The 23,096-nt window shown below is 41.6% G+C and overlaps 1 protein-coding gene and 1 pseudogene across 2 annotated transcripts; both read right to left on the bottom strand.

The window, feature by feature from the left end:
• Window positions 1-1,157: 1,157 nt before the first annotated feature.
• LOC146685757 (interferon-inducible GTPase 5-like) lies at window positions 1,158-7,137 on the bottom strand (annotated as a pseudogene). The gene is made up of 4 exons (XR_014916700.1): window positions 7,089-7,137; window positions 6,404-6,510; window positions 3,644-4,207; window positions 1,158-2,368 (listed from the first exon to the last, which is right to left on the bottom strand). The product of XR_014916700.1 is annotated as an interferon-inducible GTPase 5-like (transcript).
• Window positions 7,138-15,902: 8,765 nt separating this feature from the next.
• On the bottom strand, window positions 15,903-18,840 carry LOC146685756 (interferon-inducible GTPase 5-like). Its single transcript, XM_085442437.1, has 3 exons — window positions 18,064-18,840; window positions 17,397-17,955; window positions 15,903-16,707 (listed from the first exon to the last, which is right to left on the bottom strand). The coding sequence occupies exons 1-3, from the start codon at window positions 18,838-18,840 to the stop codon at window positions 16,088-16,090; spliced, it is 1,956 nt and encodes a 651-aa protein (XP_085298563.1). The 3' UTR covers window positions 15,903-16,087.
• Window positions 18,841-23,096: the final 4,256 nt, after the last annotated feature.

The following is a 23,096-nucleotide window of genomic DNA, read 5'->3' as shown; positions in this document are numbered from 1 at the left end:
CGGAGTGGAAACTACAGATATTTGTTTAAAAATGTAGGGAGTAAAAATTAAGTACAGCAAGGAAGTTTTTTTTTTACTTTTTTACTTCCTACCTGTGGAGCCAATTAAGCTAAATTTAAGAAGTCTGTGTATACTTAAAAGCTCTTATAGTTATTTTCACTTTGTAGACAAATTAAAGCACAGAAAAGAAAAACACGATACATTAGAGCATGACATACTTTGACCTGAGGTGGCGCTGCAGCGTGAAAGAGCCTGAACGTCAACCGGAAGAAGACGAGAATAAACTCCGTATAAACAACATGGCGTCTCCCTGTGAGGTGTCATGCCGAGCAGATGTCAGAGTTGAGTTCAAGCAAAGTAAACATCTAAAGATTAACAAATCACCTGGAACTGACGGCCTTACTGCCGAGTTTTACAAACAGTTCGCTGACAGTTTAGCCCCGTTTCTTTTAGAAGTTTTTAAGGAAAGTATGGATAGAGGTGCACTCCCTCCCACTTTATGTCAAGGTTTGATCACCCTCATTCCAAAACCAGGAAAGGATCCTTTGCTCTTAGACAATTGGCGACCAATCTCTTTACTGAATAATGATTATAAGATATTGGCACAAATTCTGGCTAATAGAATGAAACCTGTATTAGATAAAGTTATTGATGAGAGTCAGTCTGGTTTCATGCAGAATCGTCATATCTCAAACAACAGAAGATTTTTTTTTTTTTTTTGCCTGTCCCGTTTGGCTCTTTTGCCATCAGAATTATTGTCTAAAGGCAAAGAAAGATGCCCAACGGATTTACTTTACCAAATTGACCATCCCAGCCTTGCCATAATGGTCCATTTGATTCACCTTTTATTGTTTATTTTATTTTCACTTGCTGAATACGGGACAGACTTGACTGGAGGAAAGAAGGGGAGAAAGAAAGAGGGAAAGAGAAACAGCTGAGAAGAGGGACGGGGGAGAAGGGCAAAAAACAAAAACCAACAGAATGGGCAGGGAAAAAAAGAAAAAAAATGCATATATCGATCACCTGGATCACCTGAGGTCACACAGAGCGAAACGTTGTAATTGAATAACTCTTCATGATTAGATATATTTAATTTAAAACACTTCTTAAATAATGACATTAAAGGCAAAATGTTTATCAAGAACAGTTTATTAATGAAAAGCAGGAATAACGTTGATAAACATTTGGATTCATATTTGTATTATTTGTGTGGTAGTTCCTGACTGTGACCACTGGAGGGCAGTGAACTCTCATCACAATCTACAGTCAACAGGACAAAAACGCCACAGAGCAGTTTCTGTTCAAACACGCCTGTTCATCATCAAACACTCTGCATTAAAAGTATTTATTATGCTGTAAGCCACGATATGATAATAAAAGAGTTTAATCACAAAGTAAATCAAACAGAAGAAGTTCAGACGATGATGTTTCAGGAGCAACTATCAGATCAGCTGATCTGTAAACAGTGATGACATCACCAAATCAGACAAAGGATTAGAACAGAGCTCTTCTAGCAGCTTTTATCTGAATAATAACATCACATTTGTTCCTGTATTGATGTGATGAGAAGAAATGAGACCTGCTGAGGCCTCTGATACATTTATCAGCTATAGTAGGATAATGGCTCAAATGTGCAGCTGCAACATGATTTGGTTTCAGTATATTAATATTTAATGATTTAAACTATTTTCATTTGTACTCTTAAGTTTCATTCATTTTAATTTTTAAATTCACACTGATGTGTTCAAACCCAGAGCCTTTTCAAACATCCTCTGAGCATCATCAGCGAGCTCGTTGAGGATCAAATTCAGAATGTTGGAGGTTGTTTTGAAAGAAAGGCCCATGGCTACTGGGATTCCAATAAATGGAAGAAATCTGAATACTTCCTCTGCTACAACTGATACAACTGTAAATCCCACTTGGGCTATCACCTTCTGGAGGAGCTCTGTAGTTATTTCTGCTGCAGCCAGTGGTGAAATGATGACAGCACGCAGATCAGCATAGGGCACACCTGTTCTGGCAGAAAGTCTCTTCAGAGACGGGATATCGAGACCAAACGCATGAACAAAATGTGTGACAGCACCAACCAGCAAAGCAGCATCAACAGCAATAGAAAGTCCAGGAACTGGAACAGCTGCTCCAGCTGCAGATCCAAGAGCATAGAATATTATTGTGGACTTCAGCGCTTCCTTCTTCTTGATGATGATCTCTGGATTGATGTTGGGCATGACGAACAGCAGAGTGTCCCGCTGGTTTGATGGAAGGTCTTTTTCTAAGGTCTGCTGCAAGAGAGAGAAGTCGTACAGGTGGAGCTCAAAGCTGGACACCAGGAAGACCTGTGGAGATTCGATGCGTTCTTTTTTAAGACCTGCGTTATGAGAGATAAAGTATAATTCGAGGTTTGATTTTATGAGTCCTGTGTCACAGAAGAAATATATGTCAAGATGATGTCTAAAAAATGCATATAATATGAAGACGAGCAGCGTGGGGAGTTGATGGAGAAGTCTACACTGCAGACTTCTCCATCAACTCCCCACGCTGCCACCTACAGAAGTTCTCTGACGACTCTGCCATAGTCGGCCTCATCACAGGTGAGGACGACTCAGAGTACAGACAGTGGACTCTGGACTTTGTGGACTGGTGTCAGCAGAACCACCTGCTGATCAACGCCGGGAAAACGAAGGAGTTGGTGGTGGACTTCCGGGGACGCAGACCCACCACACTGACACCGGTGAACATCCAGGGAGTGGACATTGAGATAGTGGACTCTTATAGGTACCTGGGTGTTCACCTGAATAATAAACTGGACTGGAGCCACAACACTGATGCTCTTTACAGGAAGGGTCAGAGCAGACGCTACCTGCTGAGGCGGCTGAGGTCATTTGGAGTTCAGGGAGCGCTTTTAAAGACCTTCTATGACTCTGTGGTGGCATCTGTCATTTTTTACAGTGTGGTATGTTGGAGCAGCAGTTTATCGGCAGCTGAGAGGAAGAGGCTGGATAAACTCATCAGGAAGGCCAGCTCTGTTCTGGGATGCACCCTGGACCCAGTGCAGGTGGTGGAGACAGAAGGACTGTGGCCAAAATAACATCTCTGATGGACAGAGTCTCCCACCCCATGCATGTAGATGTTGCTGAACTGCAGAGCTGCTTCAGTGACAGACTGCTGCATCCTAGATGCATGAAGGAGCGTTTCTGCAGGTCCTTCCTCCCTGCAGCTGTCAGACTGTACAATCTGAACTGCTCCCAACAAACATAGAGGTTTACATCAATGCTGTAACTGCAATAAGTTAGTTAATTAACCAATTCGCAGTACAACCTGGTTTACCTCTTACCTGTAATTATTTTTATTTAATTTAATAACTGTACAGTACTCTCTGTTTATAGTAACCATTGTCCTTAATGTAAATATGTAAGAAAAATTGTGTATGTTTCTGTTCCGTGTCCTGTGTACTGTTTGTTTGTATATTTGTTTTTTTGGCTGCTGTTACAACCAAATTTCCCCTTGTGGGACAATTAAAGGATTATTCTATTCTATTCTAAGACCTAGTAAAAAACAACAACAAATCATTTAAAACTTGGTTCTGAATATGTTTAAAAAGTGAACTCAGATCTCACTGAGCTGTAAATGATCAGACACTCACTATGAATGCAGTCATCTCTGATTTTTGTAAGAGTCTCCTCTTTATTGAAGTTTCTCTTTCTTCTCTCAGCTTGGATATCGTTGTCAATCTTTGATCGAACAAAGTAGTTTTTCTTCATCTTCTGAATCTCCTGAGCAAGTTTCACGTCATTTTCTGTGAAGCGAACGGCTGAGATGATGATGAAAAAGTCAAACTTCTCAAATCCAATATGCTTCAGGTACTTATCAGCTGGAAACTTGATGCTGCCAATTCCAGGAAGATCCCACAAAGTAACATTGGGATAGTTTGGATGGGGGTACGGTGTGACCTCCATGGTGGTTTCTGTAACACCAGTAGGAGCAGCTCCCTCATCATCATTGGACATCCCTCTGAGGGCGTTAACAAAGGTGGATTTACCAGAACCAGTTTCCCCTGTGATGGCGATATTTAGTGGAATATTATTATTTTTCTTCTAAATACTGTTTAATCCTTGCAGCTGCTGCAGCGTAGTTGTTGTTTTTCAGGTTTTCTCTAACTCCAGGAATTTCTTCTGGGTGTGAATCGTTTTGATCCTCCATGCTAATCCTGAAACAGAAGAAGAAAACCATAGGTCACATGTGTCAGATTTAACAGAATAATGTTCATTATTTCTATGTTTAAATATTTTGGGAAAATAAAAAAGTAAAAGTAAAATAAAAAAATAAAAGATGGTGGTGAAAACGTCTGCTAGTTGATCTGCATATGCTTTAAGCACTTTACCAGCTACACCGTCAGGACCAGCTGCTTTCCTCGCGTTGACTCTGCGTACTGTGGCTCTGACCTGACGCTGCTCCAGCTGGATGGGTGTGTTGTCCCTCTCTGAAACGGCAGGATGGGTAATGGTGTCCCTGTTTTGTTGGTCAAAGCGGGCAAAGAACTGGTTTAGGGTGTCAGGTAAGGTGATGTCCGGGGAGTTTGTTTGTGTGCAATTGTGTTTGTAGCCAGTAAGTGTCTTGATCCCCTGCCACATGTTTCTCGAGTTCTTTGTGTTAAAGTGTTCCTCGATGCGCTGTTTGTATTTGCACTTGGTTTCTTTTTAGACCTTTAAGTAGAGATTGGCGTGCCTCTATGTAGACTTGTTGGTCTCCTGATTTGAAGGCACTGTCACATACTCCTAGTAGAGCTCGCACCTCGCTGTTGAGCCATAGCCTTATGTTCAGGGACATTTTAACAGTCTTTGTTGTTGTTACACTCTCGGTACAGAAGTTGATGTATGAGAGTACGGCAGATGTGTGGCCCTCCAAGTCTGATCCTTCTGCAAATACACTCCGTTTCGTGTTATCAAAATGGTCCTCTAGGGCCGTGGTGGCTTCCATGGTCCACACTCGTACTGCTTCAGTTGGTCTTTGTCTTTGATTTAGAGGTTTATAAGCCGGGATCAGGGACAGACAGAGATGATCAGAGAGTGCAAGATGAGGCAGGGGGATGGCTTTATAAGCATCTGGGATGTTGGTGCAGACCTGGTCCAGTGTTTTATTATTTCCCTTGTCAGAAAGCTTACGTTTTTAAAGAATCCAAGCAGGACAGATTTCAGGTTTGCATGGTTAAAATCTTCCGCCACGATCACAGGGTAGTTGTACCTCAGGAGCTAGAGCAGGTCACCTACTGATCGGAAGGTTGGTGGTTCGATCCCTGGCTCCGCCAGTCTGCATGCCAAGTGTCCTTGGGCACGATACTAACCCCAAGTTGCTTTCCAATGCATCCATCGGAGTGTGAATGTTGTTAGAAAAGCACTCTCTCTCTTGTCCTTAGCAGGTGTCCAGCGGCGGTAGTTGGCTGCTGTAGGTGCCGCAGGTTCTCTTGCTTGACCAACGATGATCTTCCACGCGTTTTGATCTAAAGCAATGGTTCTTGCCTGGTCGAGGTCGAGTCAACGGGCCTTCAAATCATCCTCGATTTGTTTCATCCATGTCTTCTTTGGTGCATTTCGCTGCACCCTCCAATCGGTGGGGTGGGTCAACCAGAGTAGGCCATGGGAGAAGTGGCTTGGGTCCATTCGACAAACGTGGCCAAACTATCAGAGTCGGCGGCGCTGGATTAGCTTGCCGATCATCGGTTGGCTGCCGCAGCTGGTGAGGATGGTGTCATTCGAATGACAGTCGCGAAGGGAAACGTCGAGCTTGCTCAGGTCGTGTTTGAGCATTGTCCACTTCTCCGCACCGTAGAGTAGAATGGGCAGGATCAGGGTTTAGTAAAGGTGGATCTTTGTCGCCAGTGAGATGTTGCTCTTCTTCCAGACGCATCAGCACAGAGAAGCGAACGCTGCCACCGCCTGCCCAGTTCTGGAGCGTATCTCCACTGATCATGCCACTTTCTTCTCCTCGACGACGGACCCCAGTCAGCATCACACGAACATTAAACTTGCTGATATCTTATAAAAATGTCTCTACCTGTGATGATCATTTTCTTCTAAGGAAACAGCACTGCACCTCCTTTGGCCTCATCTCCATTTAAATTGCTTAATTCTCAATTTATTTGTGAGATGTGTGCACATTCACAGCTTAACCAGCTTAATAACAGTGCAGGCAATTTCTCTCTCTGTCAACAAACTGACAGAAAATAGCAGAATGAAATGTAACTACAGACTGAATAGTTCTCATATGACAGCGAAAACCCCCAAAATTTACCAACTTAATGGAGTTCTGAGTAAGAACAGATGAGGACTGTCACATGATCATAGGCTAGGAAAATTAATATTACAACAACATAACTTACAAAGTTTCACCAAAAGATGAGCTTTACCTGCTTCAGTGCTGGGATGATAATAGGTTGGAGGTCTGGTCGCCCACAGTGGAGCCTTGTATTGTTGACCTCTGTTCTACACTGAGGTGTGTGTCCTCTAACCCAATCTGAGAACAGCAAGAAGAAACTGGTTTAACTGAACCTGCTCAGTTATGTTCAGTCCAGTATTATAAGAAAAACAATTCCATGTTCTCACAAATTTAACAATCTCATAACCACATTGAAAGGAGTCCGTTGAGGTCATTTCTGATCATGAGGCCTCCTCGGCACCTCCTCGGTGAGCTATTACAGACATATTAACATATTATAGCTTCATAATCTGAAAACAGTGTCAAATATGATACATGTAAATAATGTAAGCCATTCTCTGTTCATCACAATATAATATGATTGGATGCACTGAAACTGGCTCAATCAGCAGACTGTGTGATGATGAAGTAACACCCAAAGCTAAAAGAGGAAGTTTCCCTCACAGAGTCTGGTAAAGATTTTATTTTGTCCATATAAGGTTACATCAGAGATGGGGACAGGAAGTCATTCAGCAACCTCACCTGTATAATTATTAAAAAGTACCAAATCCATAAAAAAAATAGATTTTCTGTGACTTATCTCGAAAAATAAAAATGGTGACAATAGAAAGAAAGTTACTTTAGCTTAATTCATGAGATAAATTAAAAGAACTTACACCGGATTCCTGGTGAGGCTGAAAGTGAAGACAGCAGCACACTGCAGTCAGTAACAATGGGAGAAGTTGCAGTTTGGCTTTGAGCTTTTTTGGTTAGTCACAGGAAATACCTCCACCCAAGATAAGAACGAATGAACCAATCAGCGAGTCTTCCTGAGGGCCACAATAAGATATGTAGAAGCAGCTGATTTACAAGAGGTCATGTTTCCACAGCAGAACTCAGTGGACTATAGAGTGGAGTGAAAAAATGTGTTTCTATTCTTTTTGTGTTTGTCACACTTTAATGTTTCAGATCATCACACATCAAAAAAAAAAAATCAAATTCATCAAATTCTGTTTCTAAATGAAGGTGTTTGTTATTAAGGGGAAAAATCCAAACCTACATGTGAAAAAGTGTTTGCCCCCTGTTAAAATACCTGAAGTGCCTCAATGCTATTCTTTAATAAGTGTCATATAATTATATAGTGTAGTATTGAATGGACGCGGCCCTGATAATGAAGGCCTTAGACTGCGTGTCCTTTAGCTGGAGACTCACACCCACATTTGTCTGCAGGAGATGAAAACAGGAAACATCTGCCAGTGGAAACTTACTAGAAGGGAGTAGGGCAAGGTCACAGCCTCACTGGAGCTGAGAAGAGATGTTTTGCAGCTAATAGACAGTAACCTCTGAGTACGCTATGCAACGTGACTACTGAATGTATGTGTAACACTGGTGTTTAGACTGGAGTGGGACAGCCTGTAATAAAACTGTTGAGCACATACCGCCATTTCAAGATCCACGGCATTAATACATCTTTTCTCTCCCACAGTCTTCTTACAGATGCTTTCAACATTTAACACTTTCTGTTCTTCTGTCTTAACGGCTATCAACAAATTTCCATCCCTGAGAATTTTAGCCAGCTGCACTTCTCCAGTGGTCCCCAACCTTTTTTGCGCCACGGACCAGTTTAATGTCAGACAATATTGTCGTGGATAAATACGACAAAATAAAATGATACGACCGAGACAAAAACTGTGGTATTTTGTAAATATAATAACAAACCCAAATTCACTGTGTAATTGTGTAACTTTATTAGCAGCGTCCTCCTGAAAAGCACCAACAACATTGAGAGTAACGTCCTCCTTTCTGCCCCTTACTGCTCTCTGGTCGCTATGGTAAAATAAGACACACAACTACAACATGGGAAAGACTCAGGGAGTCAGAGGCGATACTGGTACTGTGTGGACTCCCGGTAAACTTCAGTGTTGAGGTTTCCATTCCCTTCAATGCACACGGCACAATCCAGGAAAGGCAAACAGTCGTCCTTTGTGTCTTCCTGGTGAACTTGATGTTTTTATCCACGGCGTTAATGTGCGCAGTGAAGGATTCCACTTCTTGTGTTTTGATTTTGACCCAGGTGTCGTCCACATATCTGTACCAGTGGCTGGGTACTCTTCCTTTAAAAGAGCCAAGAGCCTTTCTTTCCACTTCCTCCATGTAAAGGTTGGCTACAATAGGTGACACGGGGGAGCCCATGGCACAGCCATGTTTTTGTCTGTAAAAACCTGCGTTGTATTTGAAACATGTGGTGGTAAGGCAGAGGTCTAACAGTGTGCATGTCTGATCGGGTCAGCCGAGTCTCCACAGGACAAGACTCGGCTGCCCATCTGCATCTAAAGGTCAAAGGTCACTCTTTCGAGGATTCCAATGTTCACATGTAGGACAGAGTGTCACGGACCCGGCTCTGGGGACTCGGGGTCCGTGAGCAGCGTGGACTATTATTATTATTGTTATTATTTGGTGATGTGTGTTTTCTGCACGATGCTGTGTTATCTGTGTTCCACTCGTTATATGTATAGGCAGGGTGTGGGTGTGTATATGTGTGTGTCTGCGGGTGTGGCTGTAGGATGGAGGACAGGCACCTGCAGTCCTGATGGGTGTGGCCCTGCTGGAAGATTGGCCACACCTGAAGTCCCTGCCACACACCTGCTGCTGATCAGGGCTCGTTGGGGGAGCTATTTAGGAGAGTGTTGGAGCTCCCACCGGCGTGGGATCATTGCATCCCATCCCAAGTCAGTATAAGGTAGTGCTGATCGTGTGTGCCCGCAGGGGTCAGTGTTCACAGATGCTTCTGTTATTGTCCTGCAGGTGGAACGAAGGACCAGAAGGACAGCACGCACAGGGTGTGTAGGAACACGACAGCGGTGAAGACGAGCACGGACGTCGGAGGGGAACACACACACGGGAGTCCAGGGAGCAAAGGGGATTTTGTGTGCATCTGTTATTTTCCTCACTGTAAATAAACACACTGTCCTCACTAAAGAGTCCAGCTTTCGGGTCCTCCTTCCCCACGTCCCTGGCAAACTGTGACAAAGAGAAGACAGATGGTTTTGAAAGAGGAGTGAAAGAAGCCATCCATGTCCACTGTGAACGACCGTCTTTGAGCAGAGGCGGTGGTTTACAACACCAACTGTCTGCCATCTATAACCAGGGGTGCACATAAGTGGTCCGCAGGTGCGCATTTGCTGTCAAAATAAAAGACGCGCACCAGATAAGAAGTTGCAACGCGCGTTTGCGTACATAAGATTTTCTGGAGGAGGACAGACATTTGTTCAGAACTCTTAAAGATAAATAAAATAAACAATAAAAGGTGAATCAAATGGACCATTACGGCAAGGCTGGGATGGTCCATTTGGTAAAGTAAATCCGTTGGGCATCTTTCTTCGCCTTTAGACAATAATTCTGATGCAAAAGAACCAAACGGGACAGGCAAAAATAAAATAAAAATAATAATAAATCAAAAAATTAAACATGAGTTTTTAACTGCTTTTCAAAGAAAAAGTCCACAGATCTCAAACTGAAAGGGAGCGAGTTCCAGAGTCTCGAGGCCACTGATACAAACACTCTGTCACCTTTTGTTTTAAGTGTGCCACTATTCTGAGCGCACGTAAAAAAAAATGTGACCACATGTAAAAAATTTGCAGGTGCAAGTGTTGCATTTTGAGGTGCAATCCATTTTGAGCGAAGAAAAGCTAAAATGTATTTCAGTGTTTGCTATTATCCACATACACAGCAGCCCCTCTCGCTCAGTTTTTGCATCTGCGCTTGCTCGCATTGTGTTGCTCGCGCTCTCAACATTTCTGTCTGTGCGCGCTCAGCTCTTTCTGTACACCATGTAAATATGTAAAAGTTGTGTATTTTTCTGTTCTTTGTCTTGTGTACTGTTTGTATAAAAAGACATTTGTATATGTGTCTTTCTTGCTGCTGTTACACTCAAATTTCCCCCTTGTGGGACAATTAAAGGATTATTCTATTCTGAAAGAAAAAAAAAAGGATGTTACCCTTTAAAGCACTGAGAGCCATCTCACACAGCCCATTAATAAAATGGGCTGTGCAAAATACCTCCATATACTAGGCAGGGATTTATACAACTCCTCCAGCAGTGCAAAGTTTTTCCACATCCGTGAAGACGACATCCTTTTTTGCCTCTTTAAAAACTTGACGGTCTGATAACAAATTGGTTCCAAGTCTTAAATAGTCAGGCACTCTCGATTTATAATCTTTTAGAAAATACCTGTATGAGGTAGATGTGTCATCATTAAAAGCTACTAAGTAGTATTTTGTACTACGTGGAAACATCCGTCTACCTAAAATTGAGATTTGGTATTTATCTCTAGGGTTAATAAACAGAATTAAGTAACTAGTGTTCAGTGAAATTGTTCTACTGGATTTTCCCTGCATAAACCAATTCTGAACTAAACACATGCAGCCCACGTTCCTCTGATGAACGTATTGTGTGAACATGTTTTGAACTTCTACGCTGTTAGAAGCTGTAACATCGTTGATAATGTGCAAGTTGCTCTTATCGGGAGGTAAAAGGTCATCGTCACGCAGAGATTCTGGTACAACATTCACAAAGGTGATTTTTCTTATCTGGAGAAGCTGTTTAAAGGCTGCCAGCAGGAGTAGATGTAAACAATATTATCAGTTTTGGTTGAAATAATGCTGGACGCATTTTCAATGACGCTTTTGACAAAGAAAGTCTTTCTACAATTACTCAGCCCACTAACAACCAGACTAAATGGGTGCTGAAGCGTTCCATCAAAGGCTTGATCCTGCTCAGTATCCATGAGGGAGCGTTGTATAATCAGGCAGCACCTTCCCTTGTTATAGACCACCTGACCTGATGGTGTCAGACACAGCAACTAAATGTGCATCCCCTGTTGGCCACAAATGCCCGGACTAAGCCTTTCAATGATTCAGGGGTAACAACTTTAGAGTTAACAGCACTGAGTGTTACACCTTTACACTTAACCTGAGTCTTACCCTTTTTTGTGCTAAAGCATAGGCTTTTGGATCACCGGAGAAAAACTCTGTACTGTGATCATCCTCCTCTCCAGACCCACCATCACTGAGCTCATCAGTCAGCTCGCCGAGATATGGGCCTAATGGAAGCACCCACTCACTGGGATGAGAGGTGAAGACTAACAAGCCATACAACACGAGCCTTGCATTAGCTGTTGTCATTGACAAAGACATTCACATCCTTCACCGGCGACCCTCTACCATCAGCGTGACACCACTGGACCATAGCTACATCATCAGAGATGAAACAAAGCTGATGGCATTTCTGCTCGCATGGAGAACCGCAGTTTATTACAACTGCTGATTTGTGTTTAAAGAAAAAAAAAACCAGATCTTAGTGGGTTCTGATGTCCTTTGTCTTCAAACTTCTGCTGTTTCTCAGCTGCTTTCACATTTTTTGGGTAACCAGATGCCTGCTGCTTGAATTTCAAAAATGTTTTGACATATGGTTTAAACAGTGTGTCAGTCTTGTTCTCAGAGCAACCACCTTCTCACAACTCGCGTAATACAGCTCACCATATCAGAGCTTATGGTTAGGGTACATGCACGAGCAGAGGTAGCAAAGCTGAGGTCTGCTGTGTTGGTGTTTATTATGGAAAGTTAGTTGTAGTAGCTCAGCCTTCACCCACAGCCCAGAGTCTGAACAGCAGGAACAAGAAATCAGGTTACAGAATCATTAATGACCCTTTAAAGAAAGGACACCGAGGGAGTCTAACAAACAGTAATGTTTGCCTAAAGCTGATGCAAAGCTACTTTAATACATTAAAAAAAGAAAATCTGCTGTTATCAGCCTAAAATATATCAAGAAAGGATCAGCAAGCTAAGAGGAGCCAAACCAATAATTTTAATTTGTGTTGAGTGTAAAAACCACTGGGGAAAAAAAAAAAAAAAGCTGCATTTTCATTAGGAAGAGGGCCGTTTTCCTCAAGGGGGACGCATCCCAGAAAACATCCCAAAATTTGTCTCACTCTGAAATAAGTGATCACATAGGAAACTCACCTTCCTACAGGAAGTCTCCTCTTTGCTTGAGTCTCTTTCTTTTCTCAGCTTGTATATTGTTGTCAATCTTTGAGCGAACGAAGCAGAACAGTTCTTGTGAACATACTCACAAGAACAAATGTTATGATATTCTTGTGAATATCAGAACATTTTAAAACTTAGCATACTCTGCTTAATGTGTCACAATTAAGTTAATAAAAATGAAATGAAAAACAAACATTTGATCTATGCTGAAGTGAAATTCTGCAGATACAAAATTTAAAAAAGAACAATATTAAGTAGAGCACTGATATAATTTTAGTTCAATGAAAATAATATTTCAGTTAAATTCATTTCTCATTGAGTCAAATGTCTTCATTCACAAACAGTGCTGTCTTACACGCCACACGTCTGAACATCAGACTCATCGTTTGGCTGAATGTAGTGTGAGTCCTCTTATCTCTGTGTTTATTATTCTCCTGTTTCAGATTTATTGATTTGATTGTTGTTAATTACATTCACCTGCGTCTCCTCCCCCTCCTGCGTCTAATCTACAATCATTTACTTCTGCATGAAATGATTCGAGTGCCGCCTCCTCCAATGAGAAATGACGATAAAACAGTGATTAAAAATCTCTAAAGAACTGCAGCAACAACAAAAGACAAAGGATGAATGCTGCAGAAATAAAGGTTGATTCTGTTCATCTGAACGTGAACCTTTTGGGATTTACTTACCTGGATGACTGAGCATCCATCAAGACCTTCATTGAAGGAATCAGATTTCTAATTTTGTTCACATTTATTTTATGCTCCTTTTGCAACCTTTCAATTTTATTTCCCAAAGACTCTGCAGTGAGTTTGACATTGTGTTTTGCAGCCAGACCCTCAAATGCTTCGAGTTTTTGGAGACTTTTCTAGTCATTCTGACTTTAGAAAAATCCCTGACTCAGCTTATTACAGATGATTCAAACCACATTTTGACAAATCAGTCATTTCAAATTCATAATGAACGCGATAAGTTACACGTCTTTAATGCATCATAAACAGCTCAGCAGACTTTTCACCAGTGGACACGTCACAAATAACCGCTGCAATCAGTGTTTTCTTCCATACACAGCCGTTTATTGCATGTCTGGCTTTATGTTTCCACAGCTGAGATTCTGTGTGTACAATTACAGTTTCAGTGCAGCGTGAGTCTGTTCACACTGAAGTGATTCCATTTCTCAATGACCTCTTGAAATCCATAAAAGCAAATAACTGCAGTATTTCAATGTGGATGAAGTGACTTGATATCAATGAATCCACTCCAAGGATGAAGTAGGGAATGCTGCTTTGCTGTTTTTAATCAGTCTCCAAACATTTTCCACTGAGCATTTATCGAATATTTCAGCAATCCATCCACATCGCAGTCAAACCCGAGCACGTACAAACTACTTGAAGGCTCGAGACAAGACAAGACGACTGACACGCACAAGCGAACACGGTCAACAAAAACCACACTGTCCCTACTCACCCATTCTCAAGGCCGCCCGACCGGTAACCAGGTGAATGTATTTCCCACTCGTTCATTAAGAAATTCACACTGAAATTTTAAAATTAAAAAAAAAAAAAAATCTTTTGACAAGTTTGGTTATATTCCACTGAACACAGTGAGGCATGAGGGTAACACCTCCCACGTGACAAAGAAGCTAACCGTAATCTCTGGAATAGACAAGCAACACCATACACACAACACTTTATCACCACAAAGTCCATATGGCTCCAACACTGTGTTTGGAAAGTATTTGTTTTTCTAAATTTTGACAAAAAAAGATTTTCAAAGATATATTGCAGCAATGCAAAGTTTGTACAAGACAAATGTTGGTTTTTTTGCAAATGTTGATATTTTACCTACAAATTGATGTGAAATATGATGTCTGCAAAGACCTAAGTTGTGGATTTTAGCTAGAACAGCATAATTAATATCTGTATTATTCCTCAGACCCTTTCTGCTGACAGGTCCTCTGGTGCTGAGGTGGACTCCTCCTGTGATTTAGCCCACTTACTTACAGAGACAGAGAGACTGATTCCCTTCTTTTCCACTGTCTCATCCACACTTTCACACACAGCTGGTGATGCTTAAGACCACTGACTCACATTTTTGGATTCTTATTTTCTTTTGAACCCAGAGATTTTTGGACTCTACCCTTCAGATAAGTTTTTATTTGGGTCTGTGTACAATAAGCTGCTGTGAGGGATGTTCTCTTTGTGTGAGTGATGTTTGGGATTTTCATGGAAATTCAACTTATGTAATCAGATTTTTCTAGAAGCGTTTCAAAGTCAGGTTACCAGGGTGCGCCCGACATTGAGACCTGAGGACTAACACGTGGCCAAGTCTTTATGCTGGTAGTTTTATGTATTAAAATGTTTTTTGTAATTTTCTTTTTCATCATTGTGGCATAAACCTGTGGTTGTCAAATCTGTGGTTCGGTTCACTAAAGCTGGTTTGTTCTTTAAATTTGCATCCCTGCCTCTGTGTCTCATTTAAACACACGGCTATGCTCCTGTAATCAAACCTGTTGGTCCATTAATATAATCTATTCAATAATTGTCACCACTGTGTGACAAGAATAAAACAACATCCTCCAAACCTGCAGCAGGAGAATAAAAACTGTTCAGGGTTCTTGATGTTTAAGATCAGATTTTTGAAACTAGATGAAAACACGAGGAATGTTTAATTTTCCTGTAAATCTTTCCTCTATTTATTGTCCTTATATAGTTTGCTATTATTAATACACACAGCATCACAAATAATTGTTAAATTTAAAAACTGCAGTCACAGTTTCTCATTATTTCAGACCATTATAATGAGAAATTTATTTTTATTTTATTTTATCCATTTTATTCTACTGCTGACCCTCATCCACCTTTTACCAGCTTGTCCTTCATTTGCTTTTTGTATTTCCAGCCTATAAAATTTCTTCCCGTCTTGTTTTGTGTGTTTGCTCCTTGAATTCAGAGCTCTGACCTTCTGTCCTCTCTGCTGTGTTTCTGTCACAGCCACTTCTCTCTGACTGGGATTGGCTGCTCAGCCTGAAATGTTCTGCAGGAAAACCAAGACTCATATTTCTGATGACTGTAAAATGACGGTAGGTTGATTTTTTTTTAGAACAAGTTACTGAAGGTTGCTCAGTTTAGTTTCAGATTATAATTATAGATCTGTATACATGTACCAAATAAATCATTGCGTTATGGAGTAAATGGGGACCTCTATATTACATTTACCCATAATGATCCATTTTAATGAAGCTGAGAGTTCAGTGATTCACCAGGTTTACTTATCCCCCCCAAGTTTAGGAGGATATTATGAAATACGCTAAAATACATTTTATTAATACCAGACAGGAATGATGAAGATGAACATTACTGTTCATAGTGTTGAAACTCATTACACACACAAAAAAAACCAACAACAACAATAACACTATTCAGCAGCTCTTCTATATATTACAAAGTTTATAACGTTGACACAGTTCATATCTGAGTAATGAGATCACATTTGTTCCTGTGTTGATGTGAGGAAGAGGAAACTTTCAGTGTGTGAAGCTGGGAGAAGTTAATCTGTTTCTGCTCTGATCAGAGGAAATGAGACCTGCTGAAGCCCCTGACACACTGATCAGCTTCATTGTCTTTTATCTTTACAGACCCAGAGCTTTTTCAAACACCCTCTGAGCATCATCAGCGAGCTGATTGAGGATAACATTCAGAATTTTATAAGTTGTAGTGAAAGAGAAACCCATGGCTATTGGGATTCCAATTAATGGAATAAATCTGGATACTTCCTCTGCTGCCATTAATGAAGCTGTGCATCCCACTTGGGTCATCACCTTCAAGAGGAGCTCTATAGTTATTTCTGCTGCAGCCAGTGGTGAAATGATGACAGCACACAAATCAGCGTAGGGCACACCTGTTCTGGCAGAAAGTCTCTTCAGAGACAGGATATCGAGACCAAACGCATGAACAAAATGTGTGACAGCACCAACCAGCAAAGCAGGATCAACAGCACTAGAAAGACCAGGAACTTGAACAGCTGCTCCAAGTGCAGACAGAGTGGCCCAGTATGTTAATTTGGACTGAAAAGCTTTTTTCTTCTTGATGATGGTCTCTGGGTTGATGTTGGGCATAGCACACAGCAGAGCATCTCTCTTCTTCATAGGAAGTTCTCTCTCTAAGGTCTCTTGTAAAAGAGAGAAATCACACCAGTGCTGCTTAAAACTCGACACCAGGAAGACCTGTGGAGACTCGATGTCTTGTAGACCTGTGTGATAGAGAAACATGTTGACATGGTTAGATTTATAAAATAATATCATAGGATCCTGTGTGGAAGGAAGTGTCGTGGATCCAATATGCAGGACTCAAGAGAAGCTTTGATGCTGGATTTACAGGTCACAAGATAAACTACAGCAGAAACCTAAGAATATTAATCAGGGAACTCTCCAAACAGAGCTCACAGCTGGCAGATATGATGACAACATGACAAAGAACAGTGGGAGAAATAGTAACTACAGTAGTTAACTGATGATACAGGAAGTAAACACACATGAGGGCACACACATGAGACTGTCAAAATAAAACAGGAAATAACACACCGACTCTGACAAAGACACGTGAGCTTGACACTGGGACTGGGAATGAACAGACATGGAGACACATGACAGACTGGGTAGCCAAAGGATGAAACACAGAGAGAAGAACATGGGAAAAGGAAAGGGAGAAACAAAGAGTAGGACTAGAGACGTACTAACAAGACAAGAGAGGGAACACGGAGACACAAGGACACACCTGAGGAGACCACGACCACAAAGGGAACAAACACCCACGGAACTCATACAAACTCAAAACACTGTGTCACTGACCCAGGAACCAAGACAAAGAATAAATAATTTAAAACTAGGATATGTTTAAAAAGTGAATCCAGATCTCACTCAGCTGTGATGAGACACTCACTGTGAACGCAGTCGTCTCTGATTACTTTAAGAGTCCTCTCAGCACTGAAGTCTCTCTTTCTCCTCTCAGCATTTATATCGTTGTCGATCTTTGATCGAACAAAGCAGAACTTTTTCTTCATCCTCTGAATCTCCTGAGCGAGTTTCACGTCATTTTCTGTGAAGCGAGTGTTTGAGATGATGAAGAAGTCAAACTTCTCAAATCCAACAAGCTTCAGGTACTTCTTAGCTGGAAACTTGGTGGTGCCGATTCCAGGGAGATCCCACAAAGTAACATTGGAATAGTTGGGATGGGGGTACAGTGTGACCTCTGAGGTGGTTTGTTTCACACCAGTAGGAGCAGCTCCCTCCTCATCATCACTCACACCTCTGAACGAATTAATAAAGCTGGATTTACCAGAACCAGATTCTCCTGTGATGGCGATATTTAGTGGAATATTATCTTGTTTTTCTAAATGTTGTTGAATCTCTGCAGCTGCTGCAGCAATGTCTTTGTGCTGCAGGGCTTCTTTATGTCCAGGAATTTCTTCTGATTCATTGAATCCTCTGGCTCCTCCGTGCTGATCCTAAACAAAAGAAAAATAAGTAAAATTCAAATTTTATGTTAGAATGAAGAATTTGTGAATATTTCATATCTTCAGTTTATTTTCTTTATAAAGATAACTTACTGCTGCCTCGTAGTGCGTTCCATTCTCAGTTGTGTTAAAAAGCTGGTCTTCAGTGGTCTTCATGCTTCTTATCAGGATCCAGGTCTGCTTTCTGGCCAGGGCCTCCAGTTTTCTGTACACTACAACTTCAGGTGTGTTCTTGACACTGAAAGCAAAGTTCTCACTGAGGAGGGCGTTCCACAGGTCCTGAATTTTGGTTCTGAGCTGTGAGAGAGTGATCCCAGCAAACTTTGAAGCTTTAGAGAGGATGGTGTTCTTCACTTCTTGGAGGCTCTCGCTGTAAGCTGGATCAGGAGCAGCCATGGGTGGACTGCCCTCCCACAGCTGCCCACAGTATTTCACATCTTCCTGAACATCAAATTCAATGACATCACTGAAGCGCTCAGCATCACAAAGCTCCTCTTCAGCTGCTAGTTTGGTCATCTGGTCCAGATGTTCCTGCAGGCGTCTCTTTCCGTCCATGTTCTTCTTTGCTGCTGCAACATCTGGAACATCCTGAACAAACACACATCTGGGAGAAAGCTGAACTTTCTTCATCCTCATCAAAGCCTGAACAACAATCTGCAGAATATCTTGGATCTTCAACAGATCATCTCCAAAGATGCTGATCAGTGTCACGTTTCCCAGACCAACGACAAATGTCGCCAGTTCGTTGTCACGGTAACAAGTCTTGTTACCGTCCAGCTCAGGAGCCTGCAGACCTTCAGTGTCCACCACTAGAACATAGTCAAACTTAAAGTCTGTCTTCATCTCCTCTGATACTTTGAGCAGCTGCATGAAGGGACCCTTGGTACTCCTGCGAGCACCTACTGCAGGTTACATTTTATTTGTAAAGAAGTTCATTAAGTCATTACTAGTCAAAGCAGGGGTGGGGAACTCCAGGTACCAGGTACCAGGGCCCGGTGTGCTGCAGGTTTTAGATAACACGCCCTGGGTCAGCACACCTGAATCAAATGATTAGTTCATTAGCAGGCCTCTGGAGAACTTTAAGACATGTTGAGGTGGTAATTTAGCCATTTAAATCAGCTGTGTTGGATCAAGGACACATCTAAAGCCTTCGGGACCTGAGGCCTGGAGTTCCCCCACCTCTGTGTTAAAGGGATGGTTGACTCAACAGAGCTCTGACTGTTTGTCAGCCTGGCTACAGAGCTGAAGAGAAACCTGGGGTTGGGGTTGTTTCTCCAGGCTAAATGATGATCCTCTAAATTTGTGACACGCCATTTCCTCTCCAGCTTACGAGTCATCTGCTTTAGGCTACGTGTTTGAGAATTATACCACGGAGTCAGGTACTTCTGATTTGAGGCCTTAGTTTTCACAGGAGCTACAGTATCCAGAGTCGTACGTAGTGAGGAGGTAAAATTATTAACAAGATAATCGACCTCTGTTGGAGTAGTGTTCAGATAGCTGCTCTGCTCTGTGTTGGTACAGGGCATTGAAGATGATAACAGTGGGTGGATTATATTCTTAAACTTAGTTACAGCACTTTCAGAAAGACATCTACTGTGATAAAGTCTACTCTCCACCGCTGTGTAATCAATTATTGTAAATGTAAATGTTATCAGGAAATGATCAGACAGGAGAGGGTTTTCAGGAAACACTGTTAAATGTTCAGTTTCTATGCCATATGTTAAAACAAGATCTAGAGTGTGATTAAAGTGGTGGGTGGGTTCTTTTACATTTTGACAGAACATGAACTCAACCTGGCTCAAGCTCCACCTGGGAGCCTCTCTGACAGCCAATGTTGCCTCTAAGCTGCGCACGTGCGCAATTGCGCACTGCTGGCACGGTCTCTGCACACAGTAAATGTGTGTTGCGCACAAAAAAAAATCTAACTTGAATTTAAATGTTATTAAAATAAATACCTTAACAATTGTCTGTCTGTTGTCTGTCCCTGTGTGTTAGCCCTGCGACAGGCTGGCGACCTGTCCAGGTTGTACCCCGCCTTTCGCCCTATGACAGCTGGGATAGCCTCCAGGGCCCCCCGCGACCCTGAAAAGGATAAGCGGAAGCGAATGGATGGATGGATGGACCTTAACAATTCTGTTTTGCAGAGTTACAGACCTATCTTCCAGACCACAGACTCATAATACAAGTCAGAGCTTTATTTTTAAAAACAAGAAAGTTGTGTTTTCAAAATTGGAGTTCAAGTTATTTTTACTTCCAATAGTGTTAACATCCTACACAGGTCATGAACAAGATTTTTTTTTAATTTTCATTGTAAGTGGGCTAAAGCAGTTAATTAAAAGTAGTCTAACATAAATGTAAATGCTGTAGTTTGATAACTTTTATGAACCATGTAACTTGGATGGATTCGATGCTGGCGTGACCACAGTGCACACGTCTGCTCTTGCTCACAGTGGTCCAAGGGACGCTCAGGGAGTTTGTGTGTTCGCTCAGACACATGAAACATTAGAGGGAACATTGCTGCCAGCCTACACTGCCAAACGTAGTGCACTGGCCTATACAGCAGGAGGACTGGGCACACCTGAGGACGCTCCTGGGCTACCTTAATTGCCCAAAGGCAGGGAAAACCCTTCCTTAGTGGATATAGTACTCCTGGCTCCAAAGCCGGGAAAGTTGTCAGGAGGATTGATTGTTATTACCCTGCAGTTGGCTTGATATCTGCAATTTTGCGGGCTTTTGGACTCACTTTGGCCAAAAACTGTCAGAGGGACACCATTAAAAATGATGGACGACAGCGTGTGAGAACAGCGCCCAGAAAGTCCTGGAGTAGTGCCAGAATGTTATGTAACCTGAGCGACGGAGATTAAAGAAAATGTACAAAGTGCAAGTAGGATAACTGATTAGGGCAAAGTACTGACAAACGTTTTACATTGATAAAGGGAGTGATATTGAGATTTGTAAAGTTAAGGGAAAACTTGATAGTTTGAATTTAAGACGGACAGGGAATGGAAAACTATCAAGCAGGAGGAGGGGTCACTGACCCGATAAAAAGATGGGTCAGATGCGCCCTGGGTAGCTTTTTGGCTGCTGTTCGTCTGTTTGTTTTTGATCTGGATGTTCTTACGGCGAACACCCCGGGGGAGCTTTTTGCTTCTTCTGATCTTTTGCTGAATTTGATCTTTCAATAAACAGCTGGCACAGAACTCTGCTCTTCACCTGTGATCATTTTGTTTTTGATTTTTAATTGGAATGTTGACACAGAAATCAACTCCTTCTAACCTGAGCGGTACTTGGTCTCTAAAATTTGCGACTCAACAATTAGATTGATTCTGCCAGTTAGGTTTGGGTTGTTTTCTCCTTCTGAGAGAGGGACAGTGTTTTTCATACTTGGGACATGTCTGGAACTGGGCCTAATATTTTTGTAACAGTGGACTTAGAGAAAAGCTGTCAGGGGTCATCCCTCCGGTGATGATATTTTCTGTGTTGATGATTTAATAATCATCTCTCTTTTAAGCAGGTGTTAAGGTTCAAATATTGAGGAAGGAGAGTACAAACAACCATGGTCCAGAAGAGCTTGGTCAAACAATTGATTTTAATGAATACACGCGTGGGGGGACCAGCTCTGTTCGCAGACAGCGCTGATCTCCGACTACTCAAAGCATAAGCAGATATTTTATACCATCAGGGTTTGAATTTAATGACGCCCCTTCATGCGTCCTCAGACAGAATATATGCATACGTCAAATCAAAGCCACAATGACTTTTAACACAGTTTAAAAAGAACATTGTCTCCGTCTTCACGGCAGGTGTTTCCTGTCCCTTCTGACTTTCACTTCTCGTCTTGAACACAAGGCACACATCCTGCAAGAAACTGTTCCTCTTTTTGCAGAGACAAACATGACTAACCTCTCACCTATAAATGCGTCTATCTACTGTGTATGTGTGTGTATGTGTGTATGTGTCGACCTTACATGTTCTCTCATTTCACCCATTGCACTTCTGACCTTTTACGAGAACAGAGGCTCATCCTTATGTGTAACAACCTAACTGAAACTGTATGTACTATGTTGAATAAATGTTTTAATCAAGAACCTCTACTGAAAGCTTAATCAAAGAATGTAAAAGTATAAAAGACAATTTGAATAACCTGGTTATTCAAATAGCCTCGTCTAACCAGCTCCTCAGAATAACCTGCACTTAGACTCTGCTCTCGGTTTCACTTCTACAAAAGCACGCTCTGCAAACCTGCAATTTCCTGTCAGCCTGCAACTTAGTCTTTCTGAAAGACACACACTGTTTAAACATCTGAATGCAATATCAATGCTGTAGATTATATTATCAATGCAATGGTAAGGATGATGATTATTAACAATAGCAGCAAAATTATTTCCCTGCTCTCCACACAGGCCTCCAAGATTGGAATTAAAAGTGCTATGAAATATTTCACTGAGAGCAGGTACAAGGTGAGCTTCTTCAGATTACAATGGGCTTAGCAGAGGTACACCTGTCTGGGACACTGACCACATCCAATGGGTCTAAAAGGATTGTAGCGATTCAATCCATAACAAAATCATAAAGAATTGTTTTTATTTAATTTCTTTTTTAGATCAGATTACTGTCAGTGGATACTCAAATGAGTGCGCGGGTTTCCACTGTCAGCAATAATTGGTATAAATGCATGTGACTGGACTGTGATGGACTGAAGGTTTGACTGACTTCAAATGGAGATTAAAGACTTGACTTATTTTAGGATTAGAGACTTCATTTCTAGTGCCTAATTCACCCAAATAGTGCAAAAAGGGTGGATGGATGTCTTTTATTTGCAGGAGCAGGAGAATGACACAGACCCAAGAGGAGAGAGATTCTAAGTTCACATGAGTGTGTGGACCTGCAGACTTAACCCTTTAGCTGCCACTTTTCTGTGTTACTGATTTTGTTTTTTGCCTGTCCCATTTGGTTCTTTAGCCATCAGAATTGTTGTCTGAAGACCAACAAGGATACCCAATGGATTTACTTTGCCAAATGGATCTTCGTGGCATTGCCGTATTGGTCCATTTGGTCGATCTTTGTTTTTATTATTTATTATATTTTATTTTCAGATGTTACAGATGGGACAGACATGAGTGAGG

The sequence above is a fragment of the Copadichromis virginalis genome, linkage group LG19 (genome assembly GCF_057382275.1).
Source record: "Copadichromis virginalis isolate Kocher_CV1m ecotype Utaka linkage group LG19, C_Virginalis_male_GT1.1, whole genome shotgun sequence".
Taxonomy (NCBI): domain Eukaryota; kingdom Metazoa; phylum Chordata; class Actinopteri; order Cichliformes; family Cichlidae; genus Copadichromis; species Copadichromis virginalis.
This window is presented reverse-complemented; position numbering and strand designations above follow the sequence as displayed.

Excerpts from the sequence above, each read along its gene's own strand:
- LOC146685756 (XM_085442437.1), bottom strand. The coding sequence starts at position 18,840 with ATGCAGCTGCTCAAAGTATCAGAGGAGATGAAGACAGACTTTAAGTTT. Across the intron at positions 17,956-18,063 it reads GAACGCACTACGAGGCAGCA|CACGGAGGAGCCAGAGGATT; the intron begins GTAAGTTATCTT and ends GTTTAGGATCAG. Across the intron at positions 16,708-17,396 it reads CAGAGACGACTGCGTTCACA|GTCTACAAGACATCGAGTCT; the intron begins GTGAGTGTCTCA and ends TCTATCACACAG.